We start from the raw sequence: 27,299 nt of genomic DNA, 5'->3' as shown, positions 1-27,299 counted from the left end.
CCATCACCCCCACCGCGGAGTCCGGGGCAGGCAGGGGCTGCAAAGTGAAATGGGACAGAGCTCTGCCTCGAGTGTTAATGACATGGAAACACACCGAATGACCAACCACCCACCGCTGGCTTTCCTCAGGACATGCTCAGCGACCCCGTGCCGCCTCTGGTGCCGAGCACAGAGGGGACCCGGCTCGCGCCGAGGATCTGCGATGCACTTCATAGTAAGCATTACGATAGCACAAGAGTTAAATAGTTCTTCATAAGAAAAACACATGTTTATAAATCCATTTCCCTGGTTTTATTAAATGTTCCACTTATGTACATTTTAAAGATGAACCATTTACAGGTCTGCACATGCTGCCTCCTGCTTTCCTTGGGTCATGGGGAAGGTTCACAAAACCTCTATGGAAACAGAAAGGTGCAGGTGCTTCTGAATTCTGTATGTCAAAATGCTTTCCGTTTATACCATAATACATACAATTAAAAAACCCTCGAACATGCAAATTGTAGAAAAATTTAAGCTGGCAGTGAAAAATAAAAACAAACGTCTTCCTTTTGTGCATGTCACAGTTTGTTTCATCAAATGGGATTTCTAATTCTAAGGAACGTAGTGTCTGATGCCACTGGTTAAAGCAGGTTTATCAACTACGAGTAGTTAAAGGTCAACCTTTACTGGTCCGTATGGTTTTAACTCCCATCTACTGCACAGGAAGGTCAAGGCAGGCTTGACTTCCCTCTTCCACCATGTACCCTCTGTCAGTGATTCTTTGGAGCAAGGCAGGGGGTATGTGGAGTCACCGCAGAGCGCGCTCAGGGCAGCATCAGCTCCCAAGCTGCGTTGCTGGCACTGACCATGCCAATGCTTTTTTGGGTTTCAAGCCCACGTCCAAATTCACACTCAAAAGAATTCCTTGAAGAGAAAAAAAGAAACCAAAACAGGAAACTCAAACCAAACCCAAATCTCAATGGCCAATTAGAGCAGGTTCACACAGTAGAGCAGTAACTCAGGTCTAAATATTCCACAGAAACCTTAACCTCTGGGTCAAGTGTTAAAAGAAAAGAGTATCTGTGTTAAGACAACCCAAAAGATTTAGATACTGGTTCATTAGCTACATAGGTTTTTTGTTTTCCTCCTTTCTTTAGAAATGGTCACATTGACAATGTATAATTCAAAACATTTCTGCACAATAAAAACAGAAACTATGATACAGTGAGGTAAAGAAAACGCAAAAATATTCACCCACAATATATTTTCAGAAAATACCAACACAGTGATTTTTCTTTTAAAAAAGCACAAAACTTATAAATGAACAGCATAAATGGCTATTTATCTGAGTGATCGCCTACGAATTTCCTAAACCCACAAATCCACAGGGAAGTGTAATGGTCTCATCCAACATTTATTTAAAAAATACCCCTTTCTGGATGGTAACGGGAGGAACAGCGCTCACATCTCCATCAGATCCAAATCAGCATCTTCGAAGCCATAGAAGGACTCAGTCTCGCTCTCCCCTTCGAAGAGCTGGTGGAGGATGTCTGGGTCTGCAGGTTCCTCAGCCTGGACCTGGGCCTGGGGCTCATCGCTCAGCTTCAGCTGCTCCTCCAGCGTGGTGATGAGCTCCTCCTGCATGTCAGCGTTGCGGGTGGGGGAGTTGGCTGTGCCGTCCGGCCCCGGCAGCACGCTGGCCACCAGGAAGGACTGCTGCACCAGTTCAGGAGAGTCACTGATGACCTCCAGCGCCTCTGCCAGCCAGCACAGAACCAGCTGCAGAAGGATGTCCGAGTCGCACGTGGAGTCCGCCATCTCCTTGGCTTGCTCTTTCCACTTTTTATGCAAGAAATTTTTCACAGTTCTTTTTATACAAACATCCAGAGGTTGGATTTTGGAGCTGCAGCCGGGAGGGACAACAGCCGGCAGAGTGCTGGATGCGCTCAGCAAGGAAAGTACTTCCTCGGAGAGGTGTGTTCGGTGGCAATCCAGCACCAGCATGCCCTTGCTGTTCTGGCACTGCGTGTGCTTCTGCCACACTCTGGACGACCACAGCTCCATGACTTCATCATCACTGTATCCGTTCTCCTTCGCTTCCAACACGATCGACTCCGGCACGTTGGCGGGCTGCTGGACGTGACCCCTGTAGAACACCAGCGTTGGGAGAACGCTTCCGTCAGCGAGGATGGTGAGGATGATGTCGCACCAGGGCTCCCCGGTTCCCACCGTCTGCAGAGCGTTCTCCTTCCGGTCATCGCTGCTCAGCACCTCCACGTCGAGGAACAGAGAGATCTCATCGATGGCTGCGATCATGGAGAGAGGCAGGTCCTGAGTGTGGATCTGCCGCTGCACAAACTCAATGAAGCAGCTGGCGTTGTCCTCCACGTCCTTAGGGAGTGGGTGAGCCACTGCCCTTCGAGTGTGCGTGCTGAGGTTGTGCCGCAGCATGAACCTCACTGCCCACTCGTAGGAGATCTTGAAGCCGCCCTCGAGGGATCGGCCAATCTTGGTGGCCTTCTGGAAGAGAGTCTCCTCGTTCACGGGCAGCTGCTGCTCCCTCTGTGTGAGGACCCACTCCGCAAGCTTCTCCTCAGCCTCCAAGCTCAGGTATTTGCCTTCTGACAGTGATGCCAAGTTCTCCTCTTGGAAAGCCTGAAACCGGCGTAGCCAGCGCTTGATGCGCCGCGGCGGGTTCCGGAAGTGCTCCGCAGCCTGCTCAGTGTTGCAGCACAGCGCAAACAGTACAACCCTCAGCTTCTTCACTGACAGCTGCTCCTTTCTGCCTGTGGGCTCAGGCTCCCTTGTTGGCTGCTCATCTTCCTGAGCATCAATATTTAAGCACTCTTCCTCCTGGCACAGCAGAGCTCTGTTGTAGGCTGCCAGTGCCAGCTCAGGCTCCAGGTCACCTTTTGTAGGTAACACAGACTTTGTTTTCACAGTAGCAGCTTTACTTGGGGAATAGGCAGGACACGTGTTCTTCATGCTTTTGTCCTGGAGCTGAATGTGCCTTGAAGGGAGAGAACACAGGAGCCTTCTTATAACCCAGAAAATAAAGCTGCTGAGGAATAACCAACTAACCAGCCCCAGCCCCAACCCCAACCCCACCAACTGGAACTGATGATGGCAGACAGGGGTGTGCAAGGTTTACCTGGAATGCGATATCCAAGTAGGCCCTGTTGGGAAAAACAGAACAACAAAAACATTTGTACTTCAGCAAACAAACACTAAATCAGTGCAAATAAACAAGTTGTGTTCCACAAAGGAACAGCAGTGTCCCTCTGCTGACTGTCACTACACTGTGTGAACAGCCAACACTCATCATCCATTCACACCCCAATCAGCCTCCTCCTGTGCCCAAGTACTGCCACATCCAAGCCAAGGGAAGCCTGCTCTGCCAGGCAGTCACACTGAGCAGTCCTTAGGCACAAACAGTACAACTCCAAATCCATCTGAAGTGAGGAAAGCTCAGCTTTGGCCAGAACCCTGCAGGTGATACCCCTGTACTAGGCCAAGAGCTGGAACACCATTGCAGGCTCTATTTAAAAAGCAGCAGCAGCAGCTGCTTAAGGCCTCCTGGTGTCACAGACGTACAATGATGTCTCAGGCCAAGAAAGGAACCCACTGAAGCCCTGAGCATTGTGTCTCCCTCAGAAGAGCTCAGAACAGCCTTACCAGGGACACAGCAGAGCTGCAGGCAGAGCCAGCCTCACTCAAAGCTTAACTCTCCAATGCCCATAACAATGGAGACTCATTCAGGCACTCCAGGAGGTCCCCAACACTACATTTTACCACAACTCAGGACTCAGTAAATGCTCACCACAATGCCATACAGAGGTCTGTTTGACCTGGTGTTTAGCAATGGATGTATTATGTCCTCCTACATTAATGTTTTGCATTGTTTCTGCTCCCTTTCAAACTCTTACCTCGGAAAATAATGTTACTAAACTCATGGGATGGATTGAAGACCAGATGTTTGGCCATTGCGTCACCCTCAGATGTTACGAAGGGACAAGAGGAACAGGACAGCTTTACACCACTGGAAGGGGATGGAAAGAGAAAAGAAGTGAGCTTTGTACCAGATATGAGAATATGTTTATCCCCTCACTAACAATGAGAAAAGTCACCCTCCACTACACACAGGCAGTGTCCCCACCCCAGAACGTTAAGTCCCACTGGAAGGCAATGGGAGTGTCAACACACTGCCCTCAATTCAACCTCTTCTCCCATGTGGCAAAAAATAAACAGGGCTTCTTCAGAAGCAGATCATGAAAGGACAGAGCTGGGAGATCAGACACAGAATGTGCATGAGCTTCCCAGGTGATTCAAGGAGGAATGAATGAGAACTTTTCCATTACCAGGCAGTGTAGTTTTTAAATAAAGCCAAGTATTTTGGACTCTTCCGAGGAACGTGGTTGCTGTAAGACAAAAGAGGTTATTAAATGTCAGAATTCTTCTGGGTATTTAAAGAGCTCCAAAACCCATACAAAATACAGCACATTTACAAAGACAGACCCAATCATGGCTTTAATACTGTTTTGTCTGCCAGTCTTGTATTCAAGGAGATGAAAACTCCCTGTATAAATACACCCACCTGTACAGGAACATTTAAAAAGCCCAGCTTTAGGACTAACTGCTCTGCCATCCCACTGTGTGGTCAATCCACAGCCTTGTACAGACCACAGGCTGTAGAAGTGTGTTTTTTGGTGTATTTTGGTGTATTTTTTCCCCTTTATTAAACCTGAGACTTTTGCAAGAGATTGGAGGGGCACTAAAAGGTGGCAGCTGTGTGCAGCAGTATGCAGTGCACACCTCAGCAGCTCCACACTGACAGCTCAGGATCAATCTTGTGCCCACTCTCCTCATGTCACCTAAAGCCACGTGGCCAGTGTCTTCCAAACCACTGCAGCCTACTGGGATTTCCCCATCTCCCTTTCTCACAGTGCAGACAGACCCAGGCAGGAGGGATTTGAGGAGTCTCACATACTTGATCATGTGGTTGGCGTAGGCTCTGGAGCAGCAAGTGCTGTAACGACACAGCGAACAGTGCACGTAGGTGGGGAAGTGGTTCGGGAAGTCGGGAATTTCGAAGCTGCACTCCAGACAAGTCTGTCTTCCTAAGACACTCCTGAAGAGAAGAGGGTGTTTCCATCAGTGTCTGAACAGGTATCGTGGAGTTACAACAATCAAGCAGGACACAGAAGAATTTAATGACATGAACTTTCAGAACTGCAGTCAAGCAACTCTCATCCTGCACCCTAGCTCCTGGGGTGCCTCGGTGCCAGGCAGAGTATTTCCCACTTGCTGTAATCCAGAGTAGACCATGTAAGGGTGGATTAATAAATAAAACCCCAATAATGATAAAAAATGTATTTAAGACAAAGCAGCAGGACTCAGGGTGGGTACAAAGCCCTTATGCTGGTGAAATTCCACTGTTTCGAGTAAAGTCCTCAGCTAATTCTATGTTTTGCAGTTTCACCTTAAGGGCTTTCAGAATACGACTTAGTCCTGGGTTTGTGGGAAGCTGCATTCTCCTGGCTGCCTGGTGCTCAGGATCCTCCTACTGTGGCATTGACAAACTAACTACATTCCCTGCAAGAATCTGTGGAAATGGTGAATTTAGCAAAAGGTGCTGACATTTTTTTGACCGCTCTCTTCTGGACGTTCCTCTGGACAGGCGGGTACAGGAGGATGGGCTGGGGGTCGGCAGCAGATGCCAGCGGAGCAGCTTCCTGTCCAGTGCCCTGCGGCATGTCATTTGACGACATTGGCACTGTCCGTGGCTGTCCTCTAGATGCCCTGATTGTAACCTGCAGAAAACAGATACACCCAGAGCTCCTAAAACACAAGGGCAGAAGTGATCTATCCAAATTCAGACTCCTCTGCTTGGCTCTTAGCAGAGAACGAACAGGTGCTCTCAGGACACAACGCATCCCACCCAGGGCAGCAGTAGCCTAAAAGAGGACACACGACTTGAGCCTCACAAGTGCCTGTTTGTCCCTAATGACTACAGAGGGCGTCCAGACACCTTAGTTAAGAGAGTGTAACCCCTGGTGTGGCACTTTCACCTCCTCTCTATCTCACTTACTGTTTCTATGAATTATCTGATGAACTAAGCACACACAGTATGGGCAGAATACAAAGTGTTCTTCTGGCCCAGCGAGTGGGGTTTAAGTGATGCAAATGAAGCAAACCTCAGTTTTGCAGCACTTAATGCACACCACTACAGATGCTACAGGTGTTTCCTGAGGAAATGAGGACAGAGGCCTGCTCTTAACTTGGATTTCTTACCTTGGTTCCAGGTTTCAATCCTTCTAATTGTTTGGGCTTTCGGAAAGTTTTGTGGTGCTGCAGCTTGTGTTCAATTTTATCCTTGGCAAATAGGAACTGGAGTCTACACTTGTTGCAGTGATAAACACTCTTCTTCTAAAGCAAATGCAAGTGAAATAAGAGTTCATTGTAGAGAAACAAGTCACAACACAACAGACCAAAGGCAGCCTTGTCTTTAGCATCTCAGTGTCCCCCCCCTGCCAAGCCCCATATCTGAAGTGCTTTGGGTTTAAACGTTTTGTTTCAGTTTTTGAATCAAACCCATCAGGCTCTGCAGGGACACCAGACCTGCCAGTGCCATGGACCACGTCTCACCCAGCTGGTTTAAGCCAAAGCAAGGCAGGCAGCAGAGCAGCATGGACAGCACTCCTTCTAGACCTGCCTCACCTCTGCCTCTCAGGGGAGGGGACAAATCAAACCAGGCACTTGGCATTACTCTTCTGTACTCTGAAAGCACCCTTCAGCTACACCCACGTGAAATATGCTGTCAATACAGTCAGCATACATGGCTCAGAACACTGAGCTATGAAAATGACAATCATTTGTTACTTATTACCTGGAGATAAAAAAAATTAACCCCCAAATGAACACAGAGCCCACTCCTTGTTTATCATCACGTGAAGCAAACAGTCCAGCATTGTTTCTGCTAAGTAACAACAATCTGTGCTACTCCCAAAGGAGCAATGCCTCTTCTCTTCAGCACAATCCCTATGAAATGACAGCATGCAAACTGCACTTGTTATTGAGTGAATACAGCACCTACTAAAACCTTCCTTCAACCAGTTTGCTCTCTTTCTGTTTTTATTCCAAGGAAATCCTCAACTAACCACGTGTTCACTATCCACAAGCTCTGTGGAGATCAAGCCACCTCAGACAGAGCCTTCAGACCTGTGGCAGTACCTGGTGCCTCATGAAGTGCTGCTGGAAAGCATTCCCATTCTTGAAGACCTTGAGGCAATAGGGACAGAGCAGGTGCCGTGTGTCTTCATGGATCATGCGGAAATGGCTGTCCACCTCAGAGTACAGCGAGGAACGGTACTGGCAGACCTAAGCAGCAGAGAGGCCCAGTCAGGAGTGAAGTAACAGAGCAACCCATCTCACATCTACCACTGCAACATGGAGATCCTAACAGCCATGCCCAGATCCCCAGAGAGACTTATTATCAGTGGAGTTTAGGAACCAGGTCCTACAGAACCTGACAGCTTATTCCAACTGCAAGATACTAAATCAAGCAGTGTATATTCAGAGCAGTTTGGAAAAACAGGTTTGAACTACTTGTATAAAAAGAAAGTAGTGACAATTCAAGCTCCAGATCCAAGAAAAAAAAGAGGAATAAAGGGAGAGACAGTCAGTCAAAGCAGTTGGAACATATTAAAGAGCAGCTTCATCAGGGTCTATGCAAAATGCAGAATTTGGAACATCATGTTTTAGCATAACATATTTTAGAAGTTTCTTCTCTGTTTTTTCGTTTTGGAGGGACAGTGTTAGGACCTCTGGGTGGAGATGACACGTTCAGAATCGATGCAAGCACAAATCTCATGGCAACAGAGTGTCAAGAAAAGGTATCACACAAGCAACATAATCTCATCTGCTCCAGAGTGACAACTTCTCTTTATGGCACAGCAATTTGCCTGCAGGCCCTGGGAGGAAAAAAAAATTAGGCTCTGAATGCCACTGGGACTCAACAAATGTCTATCAGCTGCTCCAGCTTCAGAGTGCTGGGAACCAGTGGCAGCATTCAGCTACTTGTGCTGCCCTAATGGCCACCGGACTTCTCCAAGTCCACACCTGGAAAAAAATGCTCCACAGCACTGTTCCATGGCCCAAGTCTGCTTCAGACCACCCTGAGCCACACACTTTGCTGAAAAGTGCTGGATTTCTGCTTATTTTCTAGTACATATTTCTGAAGTGCAGCCCCTAAACCACTCGTAATACCTGACAAACATAGGGCATCTCCCCAGGCTTGTGGGTGTCCTTCATGTGCTGTAGGAACATTGGCTCACTCTCAAATGCCCATTCGCAAATCTTGCACTTTGCTGCAAAGGAAAGCAAAGGCAGGTAACAGCTGGGGGCCAATGACAGTTCAAGCTTCTCTGGTAACAGTTGTCCCTTGAAACAAACCAAAAACCCCCAAAAAACCTAGCTCTGAACTCTCTGAACTGGGCAGACAATGAAATACATTGAGAGGTTTCCAAAAGGCAGCAAAAAGTCTCTTCAACAAAACGGGGGGCTCAACAAAATGCTCTGATGAGGAAGCTCCAAGTGATTTTAAATCAGATGGCAATCTACTGGTAAAAATTCAGTTCTACCATGACATTGCTATTGAACTCAATCTTTAAAATACTCTTGACAAGAAGTTTGCAGAAATGTCGCTTAGATGGATTTTTTCTGGTGGCTACAAAGCAAATGTCCCAAAGAACAAAGCAGAACACACTCCCTCCTCAACAGATCTGCAGATAATGGAGGCCAGAAACCCTCTTCAACGTGAACAAACAGCAGCTGCAAAATCAACTTACTTGTTGACTCATAGGGACTGTGGACATTCTCTAAGTGACACTGTAGCTGAAATGGAGTGGAGAACTGTCTGTAGCAATGCTGACAGATGGTGTGGACATCCACCTCTCCATTCTGCTGATCCAGTTCAACGTGGTGCTTCATGTGATTCATAAATCTTATGGAGTGGAGAGAAAGCACGTGAACAGAAATACAAAGACTTTGCTCCTGGAAACCCTGAAAGCATCATAAACACTATACCACCAAGTTTTTTAACAGCATTACACCATACCACAAAGTTTTTTAACATCATTAAGATATTTCCTTCTTGCTGTTCCCATCAAAAGTGAGCAAAGTCTCCTTCTATCCAGCAACCCCCTACTCCCTAACTCTAGGGAAAGTCAGAGAACGGATCTTGCAGTACAGGGGCTGTACTATGTGCTCTTGAGCACTTCCAACACCAACTTGGCATTCAGCTGGTAGTAACAAAACATTTCAACTTAAAAGAACCAGTTATCGTAATGGACCACCACAGTGCCACCTCACCCAGAAGAATACACTATTTCCTAAGAGTATTTTCTCCCTCTGTTGAAAAAGCACTGAATAAAGATGACAAGAGCAGTTCTTCAAGAATTATTTCCTATCAGCTACTAAGACCAGTGCTAAACAGATAAGATTTCTCTGCTGAAGAATTTAAAAGCAATTACTTGAACCACACAATTTTCTTACAGCTTTTGCCCTGGCTGAACTGTGTGATGATAGGCCCATCTCTCCCTTTCATGCTTCAGTTCTGGTCTTAAGCTGTACCATGGGAAAGCTGAAGGGCCTGACAGACTGCTGCTTTTGACTTGTTTTCACTTCTGCAGGTCAGAGGTATTGAGAACAGTGTGGTACAGCACATTCTCTTACCTTATGTTGTTCTTTAGCCTCTTGGTGCAGTGTGGACACCTGAAGGAGGTCGGAACCTTGGGGAAGTTCAGTAGCTGGTTCACTTTGCCACCATCTCTGCCATAGTAGAAATCATCTACTAACATAATGAGCTTACTTTGGGACGAGTCAACTACATTTTCACTTGGCTCTGGAGCTTTAGCAGGTGGGGACAGTGCAGGGATAGGGGTAGAAGAGGGTGGAGAAGCAACAGCTGTAGTTTTTTCTGGTGATGGAGGCTTTGCAGGTTGAATATTTGGTTCAGATTCTAGAGATTTCCTTTTCTTGAGGAATTCAACCATTTCAGGGCAGCAGTACTAAAAGGAAAAAAAAAACAAAACAAACAACCACAAAACCCCACACACATTTAACTGGATCCAGAAGAACTGTATGTACTGTTAAACAGACAAAGGTTAGATTACAAATGCATCCCCTCGTACCAAGAGGACCTAAACCTGAGGTCACTCACTGCCTGTAAGGGATGCTGTGAAAGGTCTTCCAAAGGCCCCTCCTCCGCCTCTCACTTTCTGCTAGTCACAGTCTTCCTTTTCCCAGCAGGTCCTGATCTAGTGCCAGAACTGTTCTTTGCACTTCCCCAGTCAGAAGCTATTACCCATTAACCGCTCCTCTTTGAATGAGTACTTACACACATATGTCCTCTTAAAGCTTCAGTGACTCGAAACTGAGCATCACATCTTGGGCAGACCTTCCTGCCACCATCTTGCAAATCAAATGTGGGAATAGGAGATGAACTGACTGTAACAGGAAAACCACAAAACAACAGAATCTTTACACTTTGTCTTTAATGTAGGCAATCTTTAGCATACTGAAATACTTTCATTTCAAGAGCTGTACTTTTAGCTACTAACTAGATTGGAAGAGGCATGAAAAAGCCAAAAGTATGCAAACTTCTGACCATCTGTATGGCAAAATATGCCCCCAACAGCTAGAATAAGGAGTGCCTCCAAATTAGACTTAACAAAAGAAAGAAACAATCAAAAAAACCAACTCAAAGGAAAATGATCAGCTCAACTCATCTCCACTTTGTCTTTGATCATTTGTTTGCTTTGCTTTTCCATCAGATGACAATGCCTCACCTTCACCTCCAGCTGTAGTAAGAAACTTGGAACACAGATGACATGAAATACCTTCAGTCGACCTCTGGGGTCCCAAACACCTTAGAAGGTGCTTTTTTGGGAGCAGAAAAGCAAAGATTTTATCCTTTTGCCTCTTTGTGTAGAGTTTTTCAGGTGTGTGTACACTCTCAAGTTGGCAGCACACACCCCAGTAAATCCCAGTGCAAACTAATGTATGCAAGCAAATATCCACAAACAAACAATAATCACTGGGTAAAAACATACAGGTAAAGACCAAGAAATTAAGAGCAAAGCTTTGTAGAGGTTTCTCCCCATTATGAAACCTCAGTAGTTACACATTAGTGTTTGTTTCATCCAGAAAGTAAGCTTCTGGGTTCTCAGCAGGATCAGTCTGTGACAAAAGCTGCTACAGATCGTACCTTTTAATGATGATGATGACGATGACTCAGAAACACTGGATCTCTGGGAGCCATGCACAGGGCTGCTGTTGGAAACCACCAGTGGGCCAGGGCTCTGTCCTAACGAAGGAATGGTGTTCAGGGTATTCACTAGCTTAGCAACCTCATTGCTGTTCTCACCAGTCACTCCAGGTCGCTTTACAGTCACAAAGCTTGCAATACTCACTGAGAGGGAAGGGATAATGGAAGAACACTGATAAGGAATCAGTAAGATCTGGTCCACTGTGTGAATCCCACCCCCATCTAGTAGTAGCCTTGTCTCTTGCTCTTCTACCTTCAGTCTGCCCCAGAGATTACTGAGCCATCAATTATCCTGTCCATATATACAACTGATGAACAAACAGTGTTTTTCACTTTGGGGGACTTCTAATTGATGGTCTCAGAACAGTCTACAAACTAAAGTTTAACTAGTTTTTAAGTCAAAGTGGACATGATGGGAGGATTATCCTCATTCTCCAGGTTAGTAAGAGAGATGAAGTGTGAGTCAGTGACAGAGGCATAAATAGAACCCAGGCTTCTTGGCTCAGCTTCTGTCTTTTAGCTGTTATGCTGTATGTCTGAAGATCAAATTATAGACAGTGTCACACTTGCTTCTCCATGGCAGGTCTTACCTAATTTGGGGTTAGTAGCTTGACTGGACTGCCCTGGCTGCTGCACAGTTAACTGTCCAAGTGGTGTTGGCTGCGTTGCAGTAGGAGTTGTGGAGGTGCTGGGAGTGGACTTACTTTGCTGTTGTGCCTGGGACTGTGGGGCAGTGCTCCTGATGGTAAGCGTGGCCGGAATGACCGTAGTGAAAGTGTTGGTGGTGGGTCGGACCGGCATGGTCGTACCTGGTCTCACCTGGGCCATTTGAGAGAACACCTGAGGGACACCAACTGCTGGTTTAACAAACTGGGTGCCTGGAGCTTCAAAAACAAAGGGACAAACAAGGTAGATGGAGTAATTCAATTGCACAGTAATAGCTGAGTGCAACCTATTTTTCAACACTGCTGAGCTCCCAGAATTCCAGGGTGGGTTTTTTTAAGCCCTAGGTACTCTAACAAGGAACATGCCAGTGGCTTGGGCTTGTCTCAGTCCTTACCTGGGACGAGGGTGATGGGTCTAACTGTTTGACCTTGCTGTACATTCAGAACAATTCCAACTTGGTTCATTGTGTTCTGTACAGGCCGCACATTCCTCACGGGAAATCCCTGCAGTCAAACGGGACCATTACCATATTGAGCAGATGGGAAGCACTGTCAATATAAGCTTCCTACTCTAAAAATCAAATAACCCCTCCCCATGCCCCACAGTACTATCATCTGGAGACTACTGAACTATGAGGCCATACTGCTCTCAGCCAGCACCTTCCTAACAGTAGGGCCTCCTTCGTGTATCTGCAACATTCGGATCACAGCCTCCACTCTCAGTCTCTCCTTCCCTAAACACCTACAGAAATCTTCTCACAGGTCTCAACAAATGCTCAAAGCAAGCAGTGGATGTTCCAACAATTAACCTGCCCATTTCCAGGCAAACTAAACCAAGCAGCCAAGTGTTCAGCAAGGTCATATTCACACAGTGGCCAGACCCACCTGCAGCAGAGAGCCAGACCCTACTGGTATGGTGACAAGTGAGCGCCAGCGTGAAGTCCCATCAGCCCTGTGCTGGCTCCACAGGACCTGCTGAGCTGTGGAACATGGCCCATTTCCTCAAATGAGATTGAGCTGCAGAATGACTGGGAACACAAGCTAGTTCCAAACCCAGCTACTTCTAAATCTACATACATTGAAAAACCAAAACCCCGCCAGACTTCAGCTTTAGTGTAACATCCACTAAAGAACTGAAACAGGCATCTGATTATTTCTTAACAGAGAACAGTCTTCCAGGCCTGAGTGCACTAGATCTTCTCTGTCAACCATCCTGGCTTGGAAGGGTGCTCACCTGCGTTGTTATGAAGATGGGCTGGCTAGTCACTGGAGAACTGGTGACATGATTGGCATTCTGCATGATCTGCACAGGTCGTAACACTGGCTGAGTTACCATCGTGCCCAGACCTGAGGTGGGGTTCTGGGTAAGGATTAGTGGCTGTCCACTCTGCTGAACAAGAGGATTGCCAGCTGGAAGAGAGACAGAAACAGAGCAAAAGCCACATCTGTCAGACTGAAAACCTGCCATTCAGTTGGCAGTTTTAGTTTTCTGAATTTGAATTAATTACCCAGAGCATGTGAAAACAGCCAACCCTTCCATATATTGTTTTAATATTCATTCTTAGGCTGGGATTTTCCAAGCTGCCCCTTAGCCTTGAGCTGCCTCAGACTCTGATTACTCTGGCTCCTCCATGCCCTTTGAACACAGGCACAGCAGCTGAAGGAAGCATGTTTTCTAGTCTCATCAACCATGAAGTGAGGATTCACCATCTGGCAAACACTGTGAAAACTTACACTGAACCACTACAACCCCTGGCACAGGGTGTGCACCAAGGTAGGGTAACACTGGAAGTTTCTGAGCAGCATCAACAATCACAGAGCGTGGGGGATACCAGAGCCTGCTGAGGGCTTCAGTGAACTTGGAGACATGGCCTTGATGCTGTGAGCACTGCTCAGCACCAGCCAAAACACAGTGTGTTATCAATGCTGTGACACTGAGCACAGCACTGGGAGAGCTGCTGTGGGGAAAAGGAACTCCAGCTCAGAGCCAATACAGGAGGCCACGTCTAAGACACTCCTCATGATCCACTGCTAGAAAACCCAATGCATTACTTTTTGTGAGTATCATGGGAGAGGGGAAAACAAACAAACAAGGCCACAAATATTTCAAACTCAACTTCAGAAAATGAGCAGAATTGAAGGCTTCAATTTCTTCCTCTCTATCATTCTTCTCCACCTAGTTTAGCTCATTCATGTATTTGTGTCCACACACTACCATGTCCACCCTGCTATTACTACAATCCATGTCCTGAGGACAAAGGGCTTCCAATTGGCAGAGGGAGGTGGGATCCAGGAAGCCCCACCAGTCTTCCCACTGTAGCTTTGCAGCACAACGTGACATGAGGCTGACACAACATCCAGGTAGTTTCAGGGCTACAAAATGTTCCAACATCCCTGGAACTGCTGATGGTAGAGGGAAGGGGTTGCTGTACCCTGACAGCAAATGTTTCCTGTGGAACTGTGCATCTCCAGCAGCTGCACACCAAAATGTTCTGACCCACAGCCAAGGCAGCTCCTTTGGATGGGAGATGCTTTGCCCTGGCAGTGTCAATGCTGCTGGCTGGCAGTCCTCTGGGTGTACGATCCAAGTGTTTGCATGGAGATGATCCCAGGCAGAAACAGTGATGGTGTGATGGGTGATGGAAGACATCAGCAGGTTCAGATCCAAGCCACGCAGCTGCTGGGCCAGCACTGCTTCCTGCCTCACTTTTTCAAGCACCTCAGACAGCCAAGGGGCTGCTGGAAAACAGACCCCAGCTCCCACTAACAGAGCATGAGGAGGAGAGGGGAAATGGAGGCAGAGGATGGGAATGCTGAGGTGTCAGAAACTGGCAGCCTGTCTTGGACCAATGTCTTCTTTAGGCTCAAACCAGTGAGCACAACGCCACTGCTGTCTGAACTGGGTACATGCTGCCTCCAGTCCCAAGCGGAAAGAGGGTATGTTACCAGCCTTTGCTGCTTTATTGAGCCTGGTGTCTGAAGAGGGTCAGTAAAACCGTGGAAGGAGTCAATGAAAATTAAAGACAAACAGATGGTATTTGCAGTCTTCCACAGCATTCAAAGGTAATCCCTTCACAGTATGAAAAACAGTAAAAGGTGATTGATTATCAAAGCAGCTCAGGAAAAAGAAAAACCAAACTCTCTGGACAGTTCTATCATGTTCTATACATTTCCATCCCACCTAGTATTAGGTGAAGGCTCAAATCCAAAGCATTCGCAGATGGTTTTCACCTCCTCAGTGTCTCAAGGATCTTACTTGCCTAACAAGGAGCACACAGTCAGCCCCAAAGCTTTGCCAAGCTGGAAATCTGTGTCTGTAAATGTCTTGGCCATGGAACTTCCATGGGAAATCCTGAAGCTCTGATGATCTGTGGTTTCCAGCTCCTGCTGGTGCTCCTTTGGAATTCACAGAGAATCTGGGCAGACTTGGACTAGTTGAAAATACAAATGATGACTTTAAGCTCCACTTTAAAGCAGAGACCAGCTGAAAAAGACCATCTGGTCAAATCAGTCCAATGATTTTGGCTCTCTTCTCCAGCAGGGACACAGAGGGTCTCCTGAAACACTGTCATTACTCGGAAAAGACAGTACCTTAAACATATATAAATACTCTGATTCCTTACCAGAACTGCAGGTTCTTTTCAGTGTGGCCAGGATGGACACAGTTGTATGCCCAGGTTTTGTCTTTTCCCAGGCTTTAGTAGACTCTCACAAGTGAAAATGACAAGCACCCTGCATGTCCAGAAGCACGCAGTACTGCTTGACACTGTTGCCAAGGAAGTCTGTAAGGTTTCCACAGATCCTGTAGCACTGGGCACTGACTGGCCAAGACAGATGTGCAGAGATTCGGTACTTCAGCATGGGAGAAGGAGACCATGGCAGAAATCAGCTGCTGGGAAAGAACAAGTTACATTCTTCTCTCTTCTCCTCCTGCCTCTCCATGCATGACTGTCCAGGTAGCCTACTGGAAATAGTTTAACTGGCTTGTTGGAGGACAGTGATTTAGACCTAAATGCCAGCTGATGAAGTGAGCATCCTGAAGAGCCCATGTGGTCCTGGACACAGTGATCCTGGTGAGTCCTATGCCTCTTCCTACACTCCTTGAACTCCTCCTTGACTTCCAGTGTGCTACCAGGAAGGCAAAATGCAGATATGTAGAAGAAAAGTTTCTTTATCCTCCCTCTCTACTAAGCACAGCAGAGATGCTCTCCTGTAAAGGAGAAGCCATTCCTTATCGGATTTACCCTGGCTGTTGGTAGGAAAGGCTGGACTGACAAAGCCTCTAGGAACCCCCACAGGGATGTGCACTTCACAACAGCGTGACCTTCCTAGAGAAGAATGCCAGTGCTGGGCCTGTCAGTAAGTTACTTTGCATGTGAACAACCAAGGTGCCACAATGGGGACCTCAAGCCTAGAGAGCACAGTACACCGTTGCTAAGGAGCTCACCACCAGCAAGGTTCCCACCACTGACACAATCCACATCAGAGTCAGGGGTAAATTGTTAGGACATCAGCACATCAACACCAAGACTTTGAATTCCACACTTGGGCATCAACAAAGGTCCACTCAGGCCTTGGAAAGGGTGGACTAAATTGCTTGGGAGGATGCAATTCCTTGATTACTTTGTTTGCCAATGAATGGCCCTGGGCAGCCAGCACAAACAGCCAAGTGAAAGGAGCAATATTTCAGGCTTTAATGGCAGCTGAATTGGGTGTCAAGTGGAGTCAGCTCTCCAGGGCATTCCCAAGAAGGGACTCCTGGGGCCTGCTGACACAGGCCTGGAGGTATTTACGAAGCCTTCCAACCTTTATAGAAGCAACTTGGGATGGTTCCTGTGCTCTCTGAATACATTTCCAGGCAGGACGGCAGGTCCAGCACTGCTCCAAGACACAGGAGGGACAGAGAGCAGAGCTAACAAAAGCTTCTGCCTTAACACCACTCCATGGATGACAACACTGAGCTTGGTGTGAACAAGCACCCTTTGTGTCAGCAAGTGGAAGAGCAAAAATGGTACTAAATGTGATGTAGAGTTGAGGGCAGAGGAACACAGGGCAGTGTCCTGTCACACTGGTGCAGCAGCAATTGAAGCTGGACAGCGTTCTTCCACTTCCCACCCCAACCCGGCTCAATCACACACAGTTATGTGATTGCTGCATGCTAAGCAGAAGCACAGTATTTTTCTTCTATAGTTTCTATATTTTCAGGATAAAAAGCACTTTGTGATTCCCACAGTGAAAAGAACGGCAGGAATGTAAGTTATATTTTTATCTGATGGAGGAATTATTAACCAGGAGCCAAGCTGTCAGGCTGATGTGCCGTGTGGCACCCAGCTCATCTCTTGCCAACAACAGTGCGTTTTTGGATACAAGGACAGACATGTATGTTATACCAGCCAGCTCTGCACATCTGTGGAACATGAAGAACTGGTTTGAGTGGGATACAGGTACAGCTAAAAGCAATCAAAGGAAATTAAGGAAAGAAAAAATTAGGCCGAGCATCACTTCAAATATATTTAGCTTTCAGTAATTTTTCCTTTTACGTCCTATTAGAGACATTTTAAAACTAATCTGCAGGGAAAAATATGGATCCAGCTGAAAGACAGAATAAGATAAGTGAAAAGATATTTCCATCTTTAGCTTGGAAATCTTGTTTCCTGGCTTTTGGGTCATTTCTAGGCAGTGTGGTACGTGCCTGTGCTCTAGCCCTTCAGAGGAGAACTGGTGGTGTGTATACAATGCACTTCACGAGACATTCAAGCCCATGTTTGTCCTGAAAGTCAAATATTTCCCAACATGGATGCTGTTATTTAAGAAAAGGATAAATTTGAAGTTTCCAGACTTGCTCGTAACTGAATTACATCCTAGAGAGCAAACAAACAACCCAAACCTGAACAAAACCTTACACTGGGAGAACATACAGATGTAATGGGTCTTCCTCAGCCCAAACTTGTCTTTTTAATGAATATCAAACAACACGTAAGACAACAGCCATGAGCGTAAAAACCAGATTGCTGAGAGCTGGGATGGCTCCAGACATTGCTCATTTCCTGAGCAGTCCACACAGTCACAACTTAAACTGGGATGTGACCCTCAGTCACTGGGCCAGCAGAGATTGCAGGGACCAAAGAGGTGCCAGATATCCCTGTGGCACTTTGCCACTCAAAATCCTGGCTGGCATCAAGCCTAAAAGGATTCCCCTGCAAGGCAAAGCCATGTCCTAGGAGCTGGTAGGGACTCGGCGAATCCAGTACACAGGAAAGGCTACACTGCTTCACTTTGCACTGGTCCTGAAGTGCCAAGCTGTTTCCTGCTGCACCACTGCAGTCCAGAGCAAAAACCGCTCCACCACAAGAACTGAAGTGCTCCAGAGCTATGAAAAACCAAATGTATTTCCACGTTTTTTCACCTAACAGCATCCACCCCAAAGCATTTAAAAGTCTAACACTCAATGAAGGAGAATGACTGTATGACAGTGAGCAGGAACACACAGCTCAACCAACAGCATCATTCCCATCACACAAAGTCTGTTTCCACCCCAGCAGATCAGGACAACACAAATACAACCCATATTATCATGCTCACCCTGACCCATAGAGCCCTGAGAGAGCTGACCAAGCTGCCACCTCCCACGCTGTGCCTATCTGGAGAGGCACTGTTGCAGCTGTAAAGATTATTTCCCTCTCTCCTCTCCCAACACACACCAACACACCTCTGAGATCTTCACATTCTTTCAGCAGTCTGATCAAACACTGCTTAAGAAATTCTACAAACCCTCCTTAACAGCAGACTTGCACTGCAGCAGAAAGAGATCCCAACACACAACACTGCAGCACAGCACAAGGGCAAATCCAGCATGGTTCCTGCAGGAAATAGGTAAAGCAACCCTAACCTGAGACCAAAACAACTGAAACCAATTCTACCAAATCATGAGTTAAATAAGTAACAGTAAACTACCTTTCATCTCCCTAGTTTGACTATGCAAGTTAAGTCACAGAAAATGCAATTTTCCGAGTCAAACACCTGACTCCCTCAGGCATCATTTCCAAACTGCTGAAGGATCCAAAGTCAGTCCCCACTGGCTGCTGGGATGTACCAAAGCACTTGATAGCAGAAACAGCATCACCTACTTAAATTATCAGTTCTCTACTTTTAAGAAACTCCAACTTTGGCTGAAGAACTTTGCTGAAGCTTCATAGCAAAGCCCTTTTCAGACAGGCCATGCATCCAGAACCTGCAACGAACCCTGCAGTGAATCAAGCTGCTTCCTCACGCACGGGACTGGCCTCATGCAGCACCACATCAGCTCTGCCCAGCACTCCAGAGCTCTCCTTACAACCACAGAACCCGACATGTGTTGCGTTAAGCTATCAAATGAGACTGCTTCCTTGACAGGATGTGACCCATCACTGCCACTGCTCTTGAGCACTGGGAACAGGAGGAATTCTGGACTCAAACAGTTAATTACCCGAAGCAGTTTTTTCAACTGAATTATAATCCTCAACAACAGAATCTTCAATCACATCACTGATCTTCTGCCATGGTTCCAGCTCCTCCTCCTCACATTCCATAAAGAGGTCCGTGTCCGCCATCCTGCAAAGGGAAAAGAAGATAACCTTTCATTGGAACATTGTATTTGTCAGGCAGCAGGAGTCATTCTTTAGAAGAAAAGAGTCTAATACCAGAAAAAGGAACAACGTTTTATTTCCCAGTATTCCAAAGGAAATTAATTAATTAATAACTGTGACTGAAAGAAGCAAGAATCCTGGGTTTTGTCCTGCTCAAGGCTTTGAATATTCCCAGATTACTGCCAGTACATGACAGAGATTCAATACCCAAGCCTCAGGGAGTAAAAATGTGGGTGCTAATGTGCAGAGCCCTCGGCTGCCCTCAGCCAACCCCTCCACCATAGCCCACAGCGCTGGCTCCTGTCCTCACAAGGAGGATGACAAGCACTTAGCAACTAGTTCAAAGGGAAAAAAGATAAGCAGGAAAGGGATTTTCTGCACTTATATCCATAGTCATTGTCCTTCAACTCCAGCAAATGTTCTCTTGGTCTCCAAAGTACTCCATTCACCTCTTCTGGGTATGACCATTGCCATTTTTATTCCAAGACACAACTCCAGCCTGTTTTGTCTCTTGTTCCTGCCACCTCTCTTTCAAACTTTGTCTTTGTGAGATAGGGAAGCAGAAACAAAGGCAATTTCCTAAGCAGGGAATGCACCACTGTTAAGTGTAAAGACCCCCCCAACATCCTAATTCCCAGTGGTACCTTCTGCTTCACTATTTACACATCTTCCCACCTAGTTTGCTCACTGCTGCACAGTCACAGGTTTTCAGGGACCTGCCAACACTGAAAGTCAAGTGTCTTGTCCTGGGACTGCATCTAATCTAGACCTCAACAATGTGTAAATCTGTATGTGCTTCAATTAAGAGTTCGATTAAACATTCAGACCATCAAGCCAGAATTAAAGCCAAGATCATTCACAATCAGCAACAGTCTCAAGTGTCCTAGAGGACATCTCAGAAGGTGGTGGAGCTCCCACCAAAGGTCTCCAGGAAGCTGATTTTCAGTCCTGTGCTGAGATCTGATCGACAGACACACTCTAATCACTCTCTGACAACGCACGCCATTGAGCCAAGCTGCTGGGAAGAGAAGCATCCCAGGCCCAGTTTTGCCTTGTTTCAGGGTTTGGCTCTTTCTGAACCTCACTTACAAAGAATGCTTATGCAAAATGTTGATTCTCCTTTACATCAGAGTCTTTAAGCGGTATGCCTTATTCCAGAAGCCCAACTGCACTGTACGTGAATGGGAATCGAGACCTCTAGAAGGGATTTTGCTCTTCTTTCCACATCCGTGATAGAATCAAAAAGAGATCAAATTGAAGAACAGAAGATTGACTTGAGACATTAAAAAAAACAACAAAAACAAACCACAAAAGACAAAGAAGAAATCCAAAAATAATTCCTGACATGACAAATAGCAAGAAACTCCATTTCCAGAACTGAAGGTCTGAAGTATAGCTTTATGCTAGAGATCTGCTTAGCAGGGCACAGCAACAATCAAAAAGCCTGAAATACTATCTTCTCTGCCTGTTAACAGAGACTTTGTAATAATTACAAGACCATAGTCAATCTCACACGAGCCACACTCCGAACTTGAATGGAGAGCCATTACCAGGGATCAATAGCTACAAATTCCTCATCTTCAATATTCATCCTTCACAGAAACATCTAGAAAAAGATCCTGTTAAGGTTCCAGGACAAAGCTGCTCTTTGCTGGTGACACTCACAACAGTAACTATTTGTCTGGAATCATGTTACCGCCCGTAGACAGTGGAAGGGCCCTGATGCTGTAGTGATGGGCAGTCTATAAATAGGATCCATAACCTGCTCTATTCACCAACGCAGGCACACGCTGGCCAGGGAGGGCACAACCAGAGGAAGCCTCTGCACACACTGCACAAATATATTATTCAACACCTCATCATTATTCAAAAGATGCAAAGACAAAATGCTAAAGAGACTGTAGTTACAAGCTTCTTTTGACACTAACTTACATTATGCACATAGTATTTCATCTGTTCAGATGAACTGAACTAAGAAAATGTCTCCTCTCTTCTATAATGTAACAGCTTTGTTTTTCAAAGCTTTGATCTTGAATATTTTTGTATGTAAGAAGCCTTTGCTCAATAAAGTGATTAATCCCAATGATAAATACTCTACATTTAGCTCTTCAGCACTTTGTTGGCAGATGCTTGGTTGAAAATACGGATGCCAAAAAGAAATTACAAAAGAAAAATACAGAAGTGTTCCAGACACACTGCAAGAGGCCAAGAAACTGAGGAATCAGCCTTTCAGATTGAAAGGTGGTTTCTCTCCCCTTTAGCTGGCAATGGGAGAACTCCAGGGGAAGAGCCAACATACATCAGCCCTACATATTACAACTGGCACAACTGCAAGATAGAGAGCCTCCAGTTTTTGTCAGCTGATGTGATATGTTGCCATACAGGGGAGAAAAGCCAACTGCCGTTAAATTCTCCTATGAAAAGCTGGCCACCTGACTGCATTCTCTGCTCAACGTGATCACCATCACAGGAGAATCCAGCAATAAGGATGGTTTATCTGTACCCTGCCATGAAAAGGAGATCTCCCTGTCTCCTATGCCTCACCACACAAAGTCTCCCTTGTAGATTCTAAATTTCAGTTGAAATTAAGATCCAATGTATCTATCAGTGAGCTACTTTCAAGTCAGTAGAAAGGTGCCAGATACAATCCCTACAGCCTGTCATTATTCACCCAAGAGAAAATGAATGAGCAGGTAGAACAGACCTACCCCTGTGTTGTGGTCTGGAAGCTTGTTGGCACTTCCAACCTTCAAAAGCCTCTCAGTAAACCAGATGAAGCTCAGCTCCTCCACCCAACAAGGTGGCAAACAAAGGGCTCAGAGCTCACAGTGTCAGTTTGAACTCGGTCATGTCCCTGACGTAGTGATGTGAGCACAGAGCACCATGTCCCACATGCTCCCCATCCTCTCAGGCACCTCTGGCAGCAGGTTCTACACCAGCTGCAGACCACAGCATCTCATTGTGCTCCCTGAAGTCATCTCTAAAAGATGTGTGTGACACATTTACAGTTTCTTTCACAGCTTGGTATTACGTGACACAAAGCAATGAAGTTATGACATACACATGTTGTATATACACACACGCCTCTTTAAAAAGGACTTCAAATGAATAACTTGTTCAGTGCTCCCCAGGATGCATGTGGTGGACGTGCTACTCCTGTGACACAAACTTCACTTTCTCAGCCTTTTAATTAAAAACAAGTAGAAATAAACCAGCACTTGTCAGGGCCCCACTGGTGGCCCAATTTCTCCTACTGGGGGAAATCATCTCCTGCTGGGGGAAATCATCTGCAACACAATCAGTCTTAAGGGCACAGGAGCAGGTCAGAAATGAACGTGTACTCCATGAGTCAGGTGACCTGGTAAAGCAAACCGCTGGATTTTGTTTGAAGACAAAACAAAGAGGAGGGCCAGAGGCTGTTACCCAGAATTTCCCAACATCCTCCCTTGATGTTAACTGCAGAGGTACAAATACAGCCACACACTTTGCTGCAGCAACAGTTGAAAATCCATTAGCCCTGCTTGGATCAAGTGCTGGAAGGTTGGAGAGAGCAGACTCAACTCCCACCTCACATTCCCCAGCCTAGAGCTGAGCTGCTCATGTGGCCTCTCCCCTGCTAGAACTCCAGATACAAATACAATTATGTTCCCACCATCACAAGCGTTGTTAGGTTGCTTTAAGTAATGGCTATGCTAACCCTAACAGATAACATCAGGCCTTCAGGAACCCTAACCTAAAGCCTCACTGGCATTCTCAAAAGAGAATCTGCATCTTCATGTGAATTTACAAGGTAAAACCCCAAGTGAATATGCAGTGAGAACCAATCAAGTAGTAGCACAAATCATTACCATGCTAATACTTCTGTTCTTTTTTAAAGGATAAAGTCCCAACTGACTCCCATGGGGAACCCCCAGACACAGCTGACTGTTAGTGATGAAGGACTGAAGGAAATAGTTTATGGGATTTACAGATGGGCCTTGCACCTTCCAAGTCTGTGACTACCAAATTCCACCGTACAGGTGACTCCTTCAAGGCTTCACACGGAGCTTTATTCACCTCATGCAGAACTGCCACACTGGCAGCGCAACAGAGGGGAACACCCAGCACACAGAGCAACGCATCTGCATGGGAACTGCTGCAACAGCTCCAGAGAGGTTATTGTGGGCTGATGACCGGGCTCGGAGGGAAGGAACAAACACACCCCGGGCAGGCTGCATCCCTTCACTCCACAAACATACCCCAGGCATGCTGCATCCCTCCACTCCACTGCAATGGGAACGTGGCTGCTCTGCCCGGCAACAAAAGGCAGAGGTGGGTGTGCACAAACTACATCCCAGATTATTACAGTTTGAGCACCAAGCACATAGACTTTGTTGGTCCTCCTTGGCAGTGGTTTGTCAGTTTTTATGCCAGTCTAGGTTTGCCATTGCAGATTTAACTGCAGGATGGTTAGAACACTATCAACATCCCAATCATTTCCAAAAATACGCATTGACTCTTAGGTGTTGTACAGCACTTGCTATAAAACAACCTCCTCTCCTCCTTGACAGTCCAGAAAAGAGTATAAGACTGAGGGTCTGTAAGAGACCTACAGATAAGCCTGAGGAGATGACTCAATGCATGCTTGAAGACAGAAATTAATGCATGAATCAACTTCTCTTGTCCAAGTTAAATTCTTCTCTCCATCCTGGCTTTCCCTGGTGAACATGCAACCTCCACACAATGGCTGCCTCCTTACTCTTCGTACTGTGCACTTATCAGTGAGGAGCATGTGCTAACTTCTGAAGACCCCAGAAACCTGACGAGGTTACATCAAGGGCAAACGAATCCTACAGTAAAGGTTTCTGCTGTCAAGACATGCTGCAATCCCTGCTCTAAGAAAAGATAATGCTCTTCAGTGGCTTTTAATGACTGCCTAGAACTGATACAATCTCAGTGATGAAAATCCACACGGGATGATGTTTTCATCGCTGGCTGCATGGCCATTCATCACGAGCAACACCTCCGAAGGAACAGAGGAGGTGGAAGGCCCTGTGCAAGTTGAGTGCCAGAGTTCACCAGCTACATCCTCTGGGCCAAGGTAAATTTACTTGTCATGTGGTTGATTTCATTTTCCTGGTTCTTAAGTAATTTCAAAACTTCAAATGCTGTCATTTAAAGTCCTGTATGTTTTATTAAAGGCTTTGAAGTGTGTGGTGCTGGCTAATTAAAATGTATTATTACACACTCAATTACAACGATTGTTATCTACCTTCGAGTTTGAACTGCAGAGCAATGAGAACAAACTGCTTTTACTGTGTGAGCATGGGGCTATCTTGAAGCTTCTAGAGGCCAAGAGCATGTCTGTAGCTATGTTTCTGCACTGGCTCTTTTGTGAGGAGACTGGAGCACTCAGCACCCTCCTCATGTCAACGTGGATGTGCGTCTGCTCGCATGAAGACAGCTGGCGGTTCTTTGACAGTATCTAAGCAGCTGTGGGGACGGGGCCCATAAAAACATGACCATATAGAACTATAGACACAAGACAAACTGTAAGTAACATTTGCAGAACTGTGCACCCAGAGAGAGCTTGAAGCAGCAACAGAGAGCAACGGGGTGAACAGCCCTATAGGTCAGCCAGGAATTATACAACTGGAAACAAGATGTGCATGCAGCAAGCCTGGCTTCATATTCAAGGGTAAAAATTAACAACTGCAGCAACCTGAAGCCATGAGCCAGTCCCACACAGAGCCACAGCAGGGAATATGCATATATCCCTGCAAAGTGCTTCCCAAAAGAAGCAACATATCCCCATATCCTCTACCCCCACTCCCTCCTGCCCCATTTGATCTGTCCTGGTGACAGCTGCAACTGCTGCCAAGCTAATAAAAATAAAGCTCTATGCACTGTCATGTGTTGCATATTCTCCACGAGGGTGCTGGGCGGCAGGATTCATGCCTCTCCATCTCCACACGTTTTATACCACATCCCAGCCAAGTGGAGAACCAGAGAGTGAGGATGCCCTGATGCAGCAGCCGAAGAGCAGGACTACAGCAAGGGGCGGGCAAACATCTTGATGGTACCAAACATCTGCTTTTGTAGTATCTGCAGCCAAAAGAACCAGGTGTGGGGTATGCTGCACAATATCCTCCCGGGATCCCAATCCTCCTCCAGAGGAGCCCGCTCAGCTGAACTCCTGACCCAGCAATGGTGTGCTGGGGCTCACTGCCCACCAGGGAACAGGCGCTGGCCAAAGGAAGGGAGCGATCCAGGAAGGGAACGATCCGCTGTTGTCAATGGAAGGGGACGGGGCACGCAGGGAAGCACAGGGAGAAGGCCTGCGAGCTCCAGGAGACAAACGAACACGTTCCCCCCTCCCCTTCGTGGGGCTGCAGGCAGGGAGCCCTGCGCCGAGCTGCTCGCTTGTCACCGGAGGGTGACACCGACGGCGGCAGCGGGCAGCTGGGCAGGCAGAGCCCCCGCTGAGGAGAAGGGGCAGGCTGGCGAGCCCCGCTCGCCTCGGCCTCACACAGCAAGATAATGGAGAGGGAGAACCACTCTGTGAAGGCGGAGAACAAGCTCAACAAGGGGGGCTCCGACCCCCCCAGACTCCCCCGCCGTTAACGTCCCTCCGAAAGAGGCGAGAAGGGCATTTCTGGTGCGAGGGGAAAGCAAAACCCACCCGGGTGCATTGTGGCGGCTAAGAAAGAGAGAGAAAAATAATCCCCGTGCCCAACATGGCCGCCCACCCAGCAGCAGCGAGGGACAGGGGAGGGGGAGGCACGGCGGGGGGATGCGGCCGCCCCCCCCCGCTCCGGGCCGGGCGTGCGTCGGGGGCAGGCCCCGCTCGCCGCCGGGGGTGCGTGCGGCGGCCCCGCCGTGCTTGGGGGGGGGAGAGCGGAGCGGAGCGGAGGGAGCTGCCGGTACCACTTCACCACCCCCCCCTCCCGCCGCGGCGGAGGGGGTGTGCGCGGATCCCTCCGCCTCCCCTCAGGGGCCGGGCGGGCGAGCGGCGGCCGGGTGCGCTCCGCCGCCCAGCGGGCCCCGCCGCGGCTCCTCCCCGTCCCCCGCCTCGGCACCCCCGAGCCCTCCCTCCTCCTCCTCTTCCTCCTCCTCCTCCTCCCGCCGCCGCTTTGTGTACGGCGCGCTCCGGCCCGGCCATAGCCCCCCCCCCCCCTCCCCAATCCTCCCCCCTTCTCCCCCAGACCCGGGCGGTTCGAACCGGTTCCAATGGCCACCAAACCGCCCCCCCCCGTTCTCCTCCGTCCCCCCCCCCCCTCCCCCCCACATAACGGCTCCCTCCGCCTCACCTTCCCACCGCCGCCGCCGCTCGCTCTCAGCGGGCTCCGCCGCTCTGCGGGAGACGAGGCCGGCGCCGGGGGGCGGGCGGCATCAGCCCGGGGCACCCGCGGCGGGAGGAGCGCGCCGGGACCGCTCCGCTCCGGCTCCCTCCGCGCGGCTGCGCCCGGCTCCTTCCCACCCTCCCCCCGCACCCCAGCGAGGGGAGAAGAAAAAAGCGCGCCCGGCGGGAGGATACACGCGTGCGCCGCCGCAGCCACACACACACACACACAAAAAGGGGACCTGGCCGGCGGAGGGATACGGTGACGTCATTTCCTTCTGGGCCGCGGAGCGGCGCGGGGATTGGCTCTTGGCGCGGTGACGTCACCGGGAGGCCGCGGCCTTGGCCCTGATGAAGTTGGTCGGGAGCGCGGAGCGGCTTTG

At 47.8% G+C, this 27,299-nt stretch overlaps 1 protein-coding gene across 2 annotated transcripts; it reads right to left on the bottom strand.

Annotated features, from left to right (window-relative positions):
• Positions 1–268: 268 nt before the first annotated feature.
• POGZ (pogo transposable element derived with ZNF domain) lies at positions 269–27,151 on the bottom strand. Of its 2 annotated transcripts, none has more exons than XM_034071288.1 (18): positions 26,885–27,151; positions 19,436–19,560; positions 13,205–13,380; positions 12,366–12,474; positions 11,896–12,189; positions 11,246–11,449; positions 10,376–10,485; positions 9,712–10,046; positions 8,826–8,980; positions 8,245–8,345; positions 7,210–7,356; positions 6,271–6,405; positions 5,617–5,789; positions 4,967–5,107; positions 4,338–4,397; positions 3,906–4,018; positions 3,131–3,155; positions 269–2,989 (listed from the first exon to the last, which is right to left on the bottom strand). In XM_034071288.1, the coding sequence occupies exons 2-18, from the start codon at positions 19,557–19,559 to the stop codon at positions 1,441–1,443; spliced, it is 3,951 nt and encodes a 1,316-aa protein (XP_033927179.1). In that variant the 5' UTR covers position 19,560; positions 26,885–27,151; the 3' UTR covers positions 269–1,440. The 2 variants fall into 2 exon arrangements, with proteins under 2 accessions (XP_033927179.1, XP_033927180.1); XM_034071289.1 differs by having other exon boundaries at positions 12,010–12,189; positions 26,885–27,150.
• Between the last annotated feature and the right edge of the window lie 148 nt (positions 27,152–27,299).

Source organism: Melopsittacus undulatus, chromosome 20, assembly GCF_012275295.1.
Source record: "Melopsittacus undulatus isolate bMelUnd1 chromosome 20, bMelUnd1.mat.Z, whole genome shotgun sequence".
NCBI lineage: Eukaryota > Metazoa > Chordata > Aves > Psittaciformes > Psittaculidae > Melopsittacus > Melopsittacus undulatus.
Note: the sequence above shows the minus strand (reverse complement) of the source record. Positions and strands in the feature narration are given on the sequence as shown.

Coding starts and splice junctions, on each gene's coding strand:
- POGZ (XM_034071288.1), bottom strand. CDS start 19,559: ATGGCGGACACGGACCTCTTTATGGAATGTGAGGAGGAGGAGCTGGAA. Junction 8,346..8,825: donor CAGTCCCTATGAGTCAACAA/GTAAGTTGATTT, acceptor TTTCCTTTGCAG/CAAAGTGCAAGATTTGCGAA. Junction 5,108..5,616: donor AAGAGAGCGGTCAAAAAAAT/GTCAGCACCTTT, acceptor TCTTCTCTTCAG/GAGTGTCTTAGGAAGACAGA.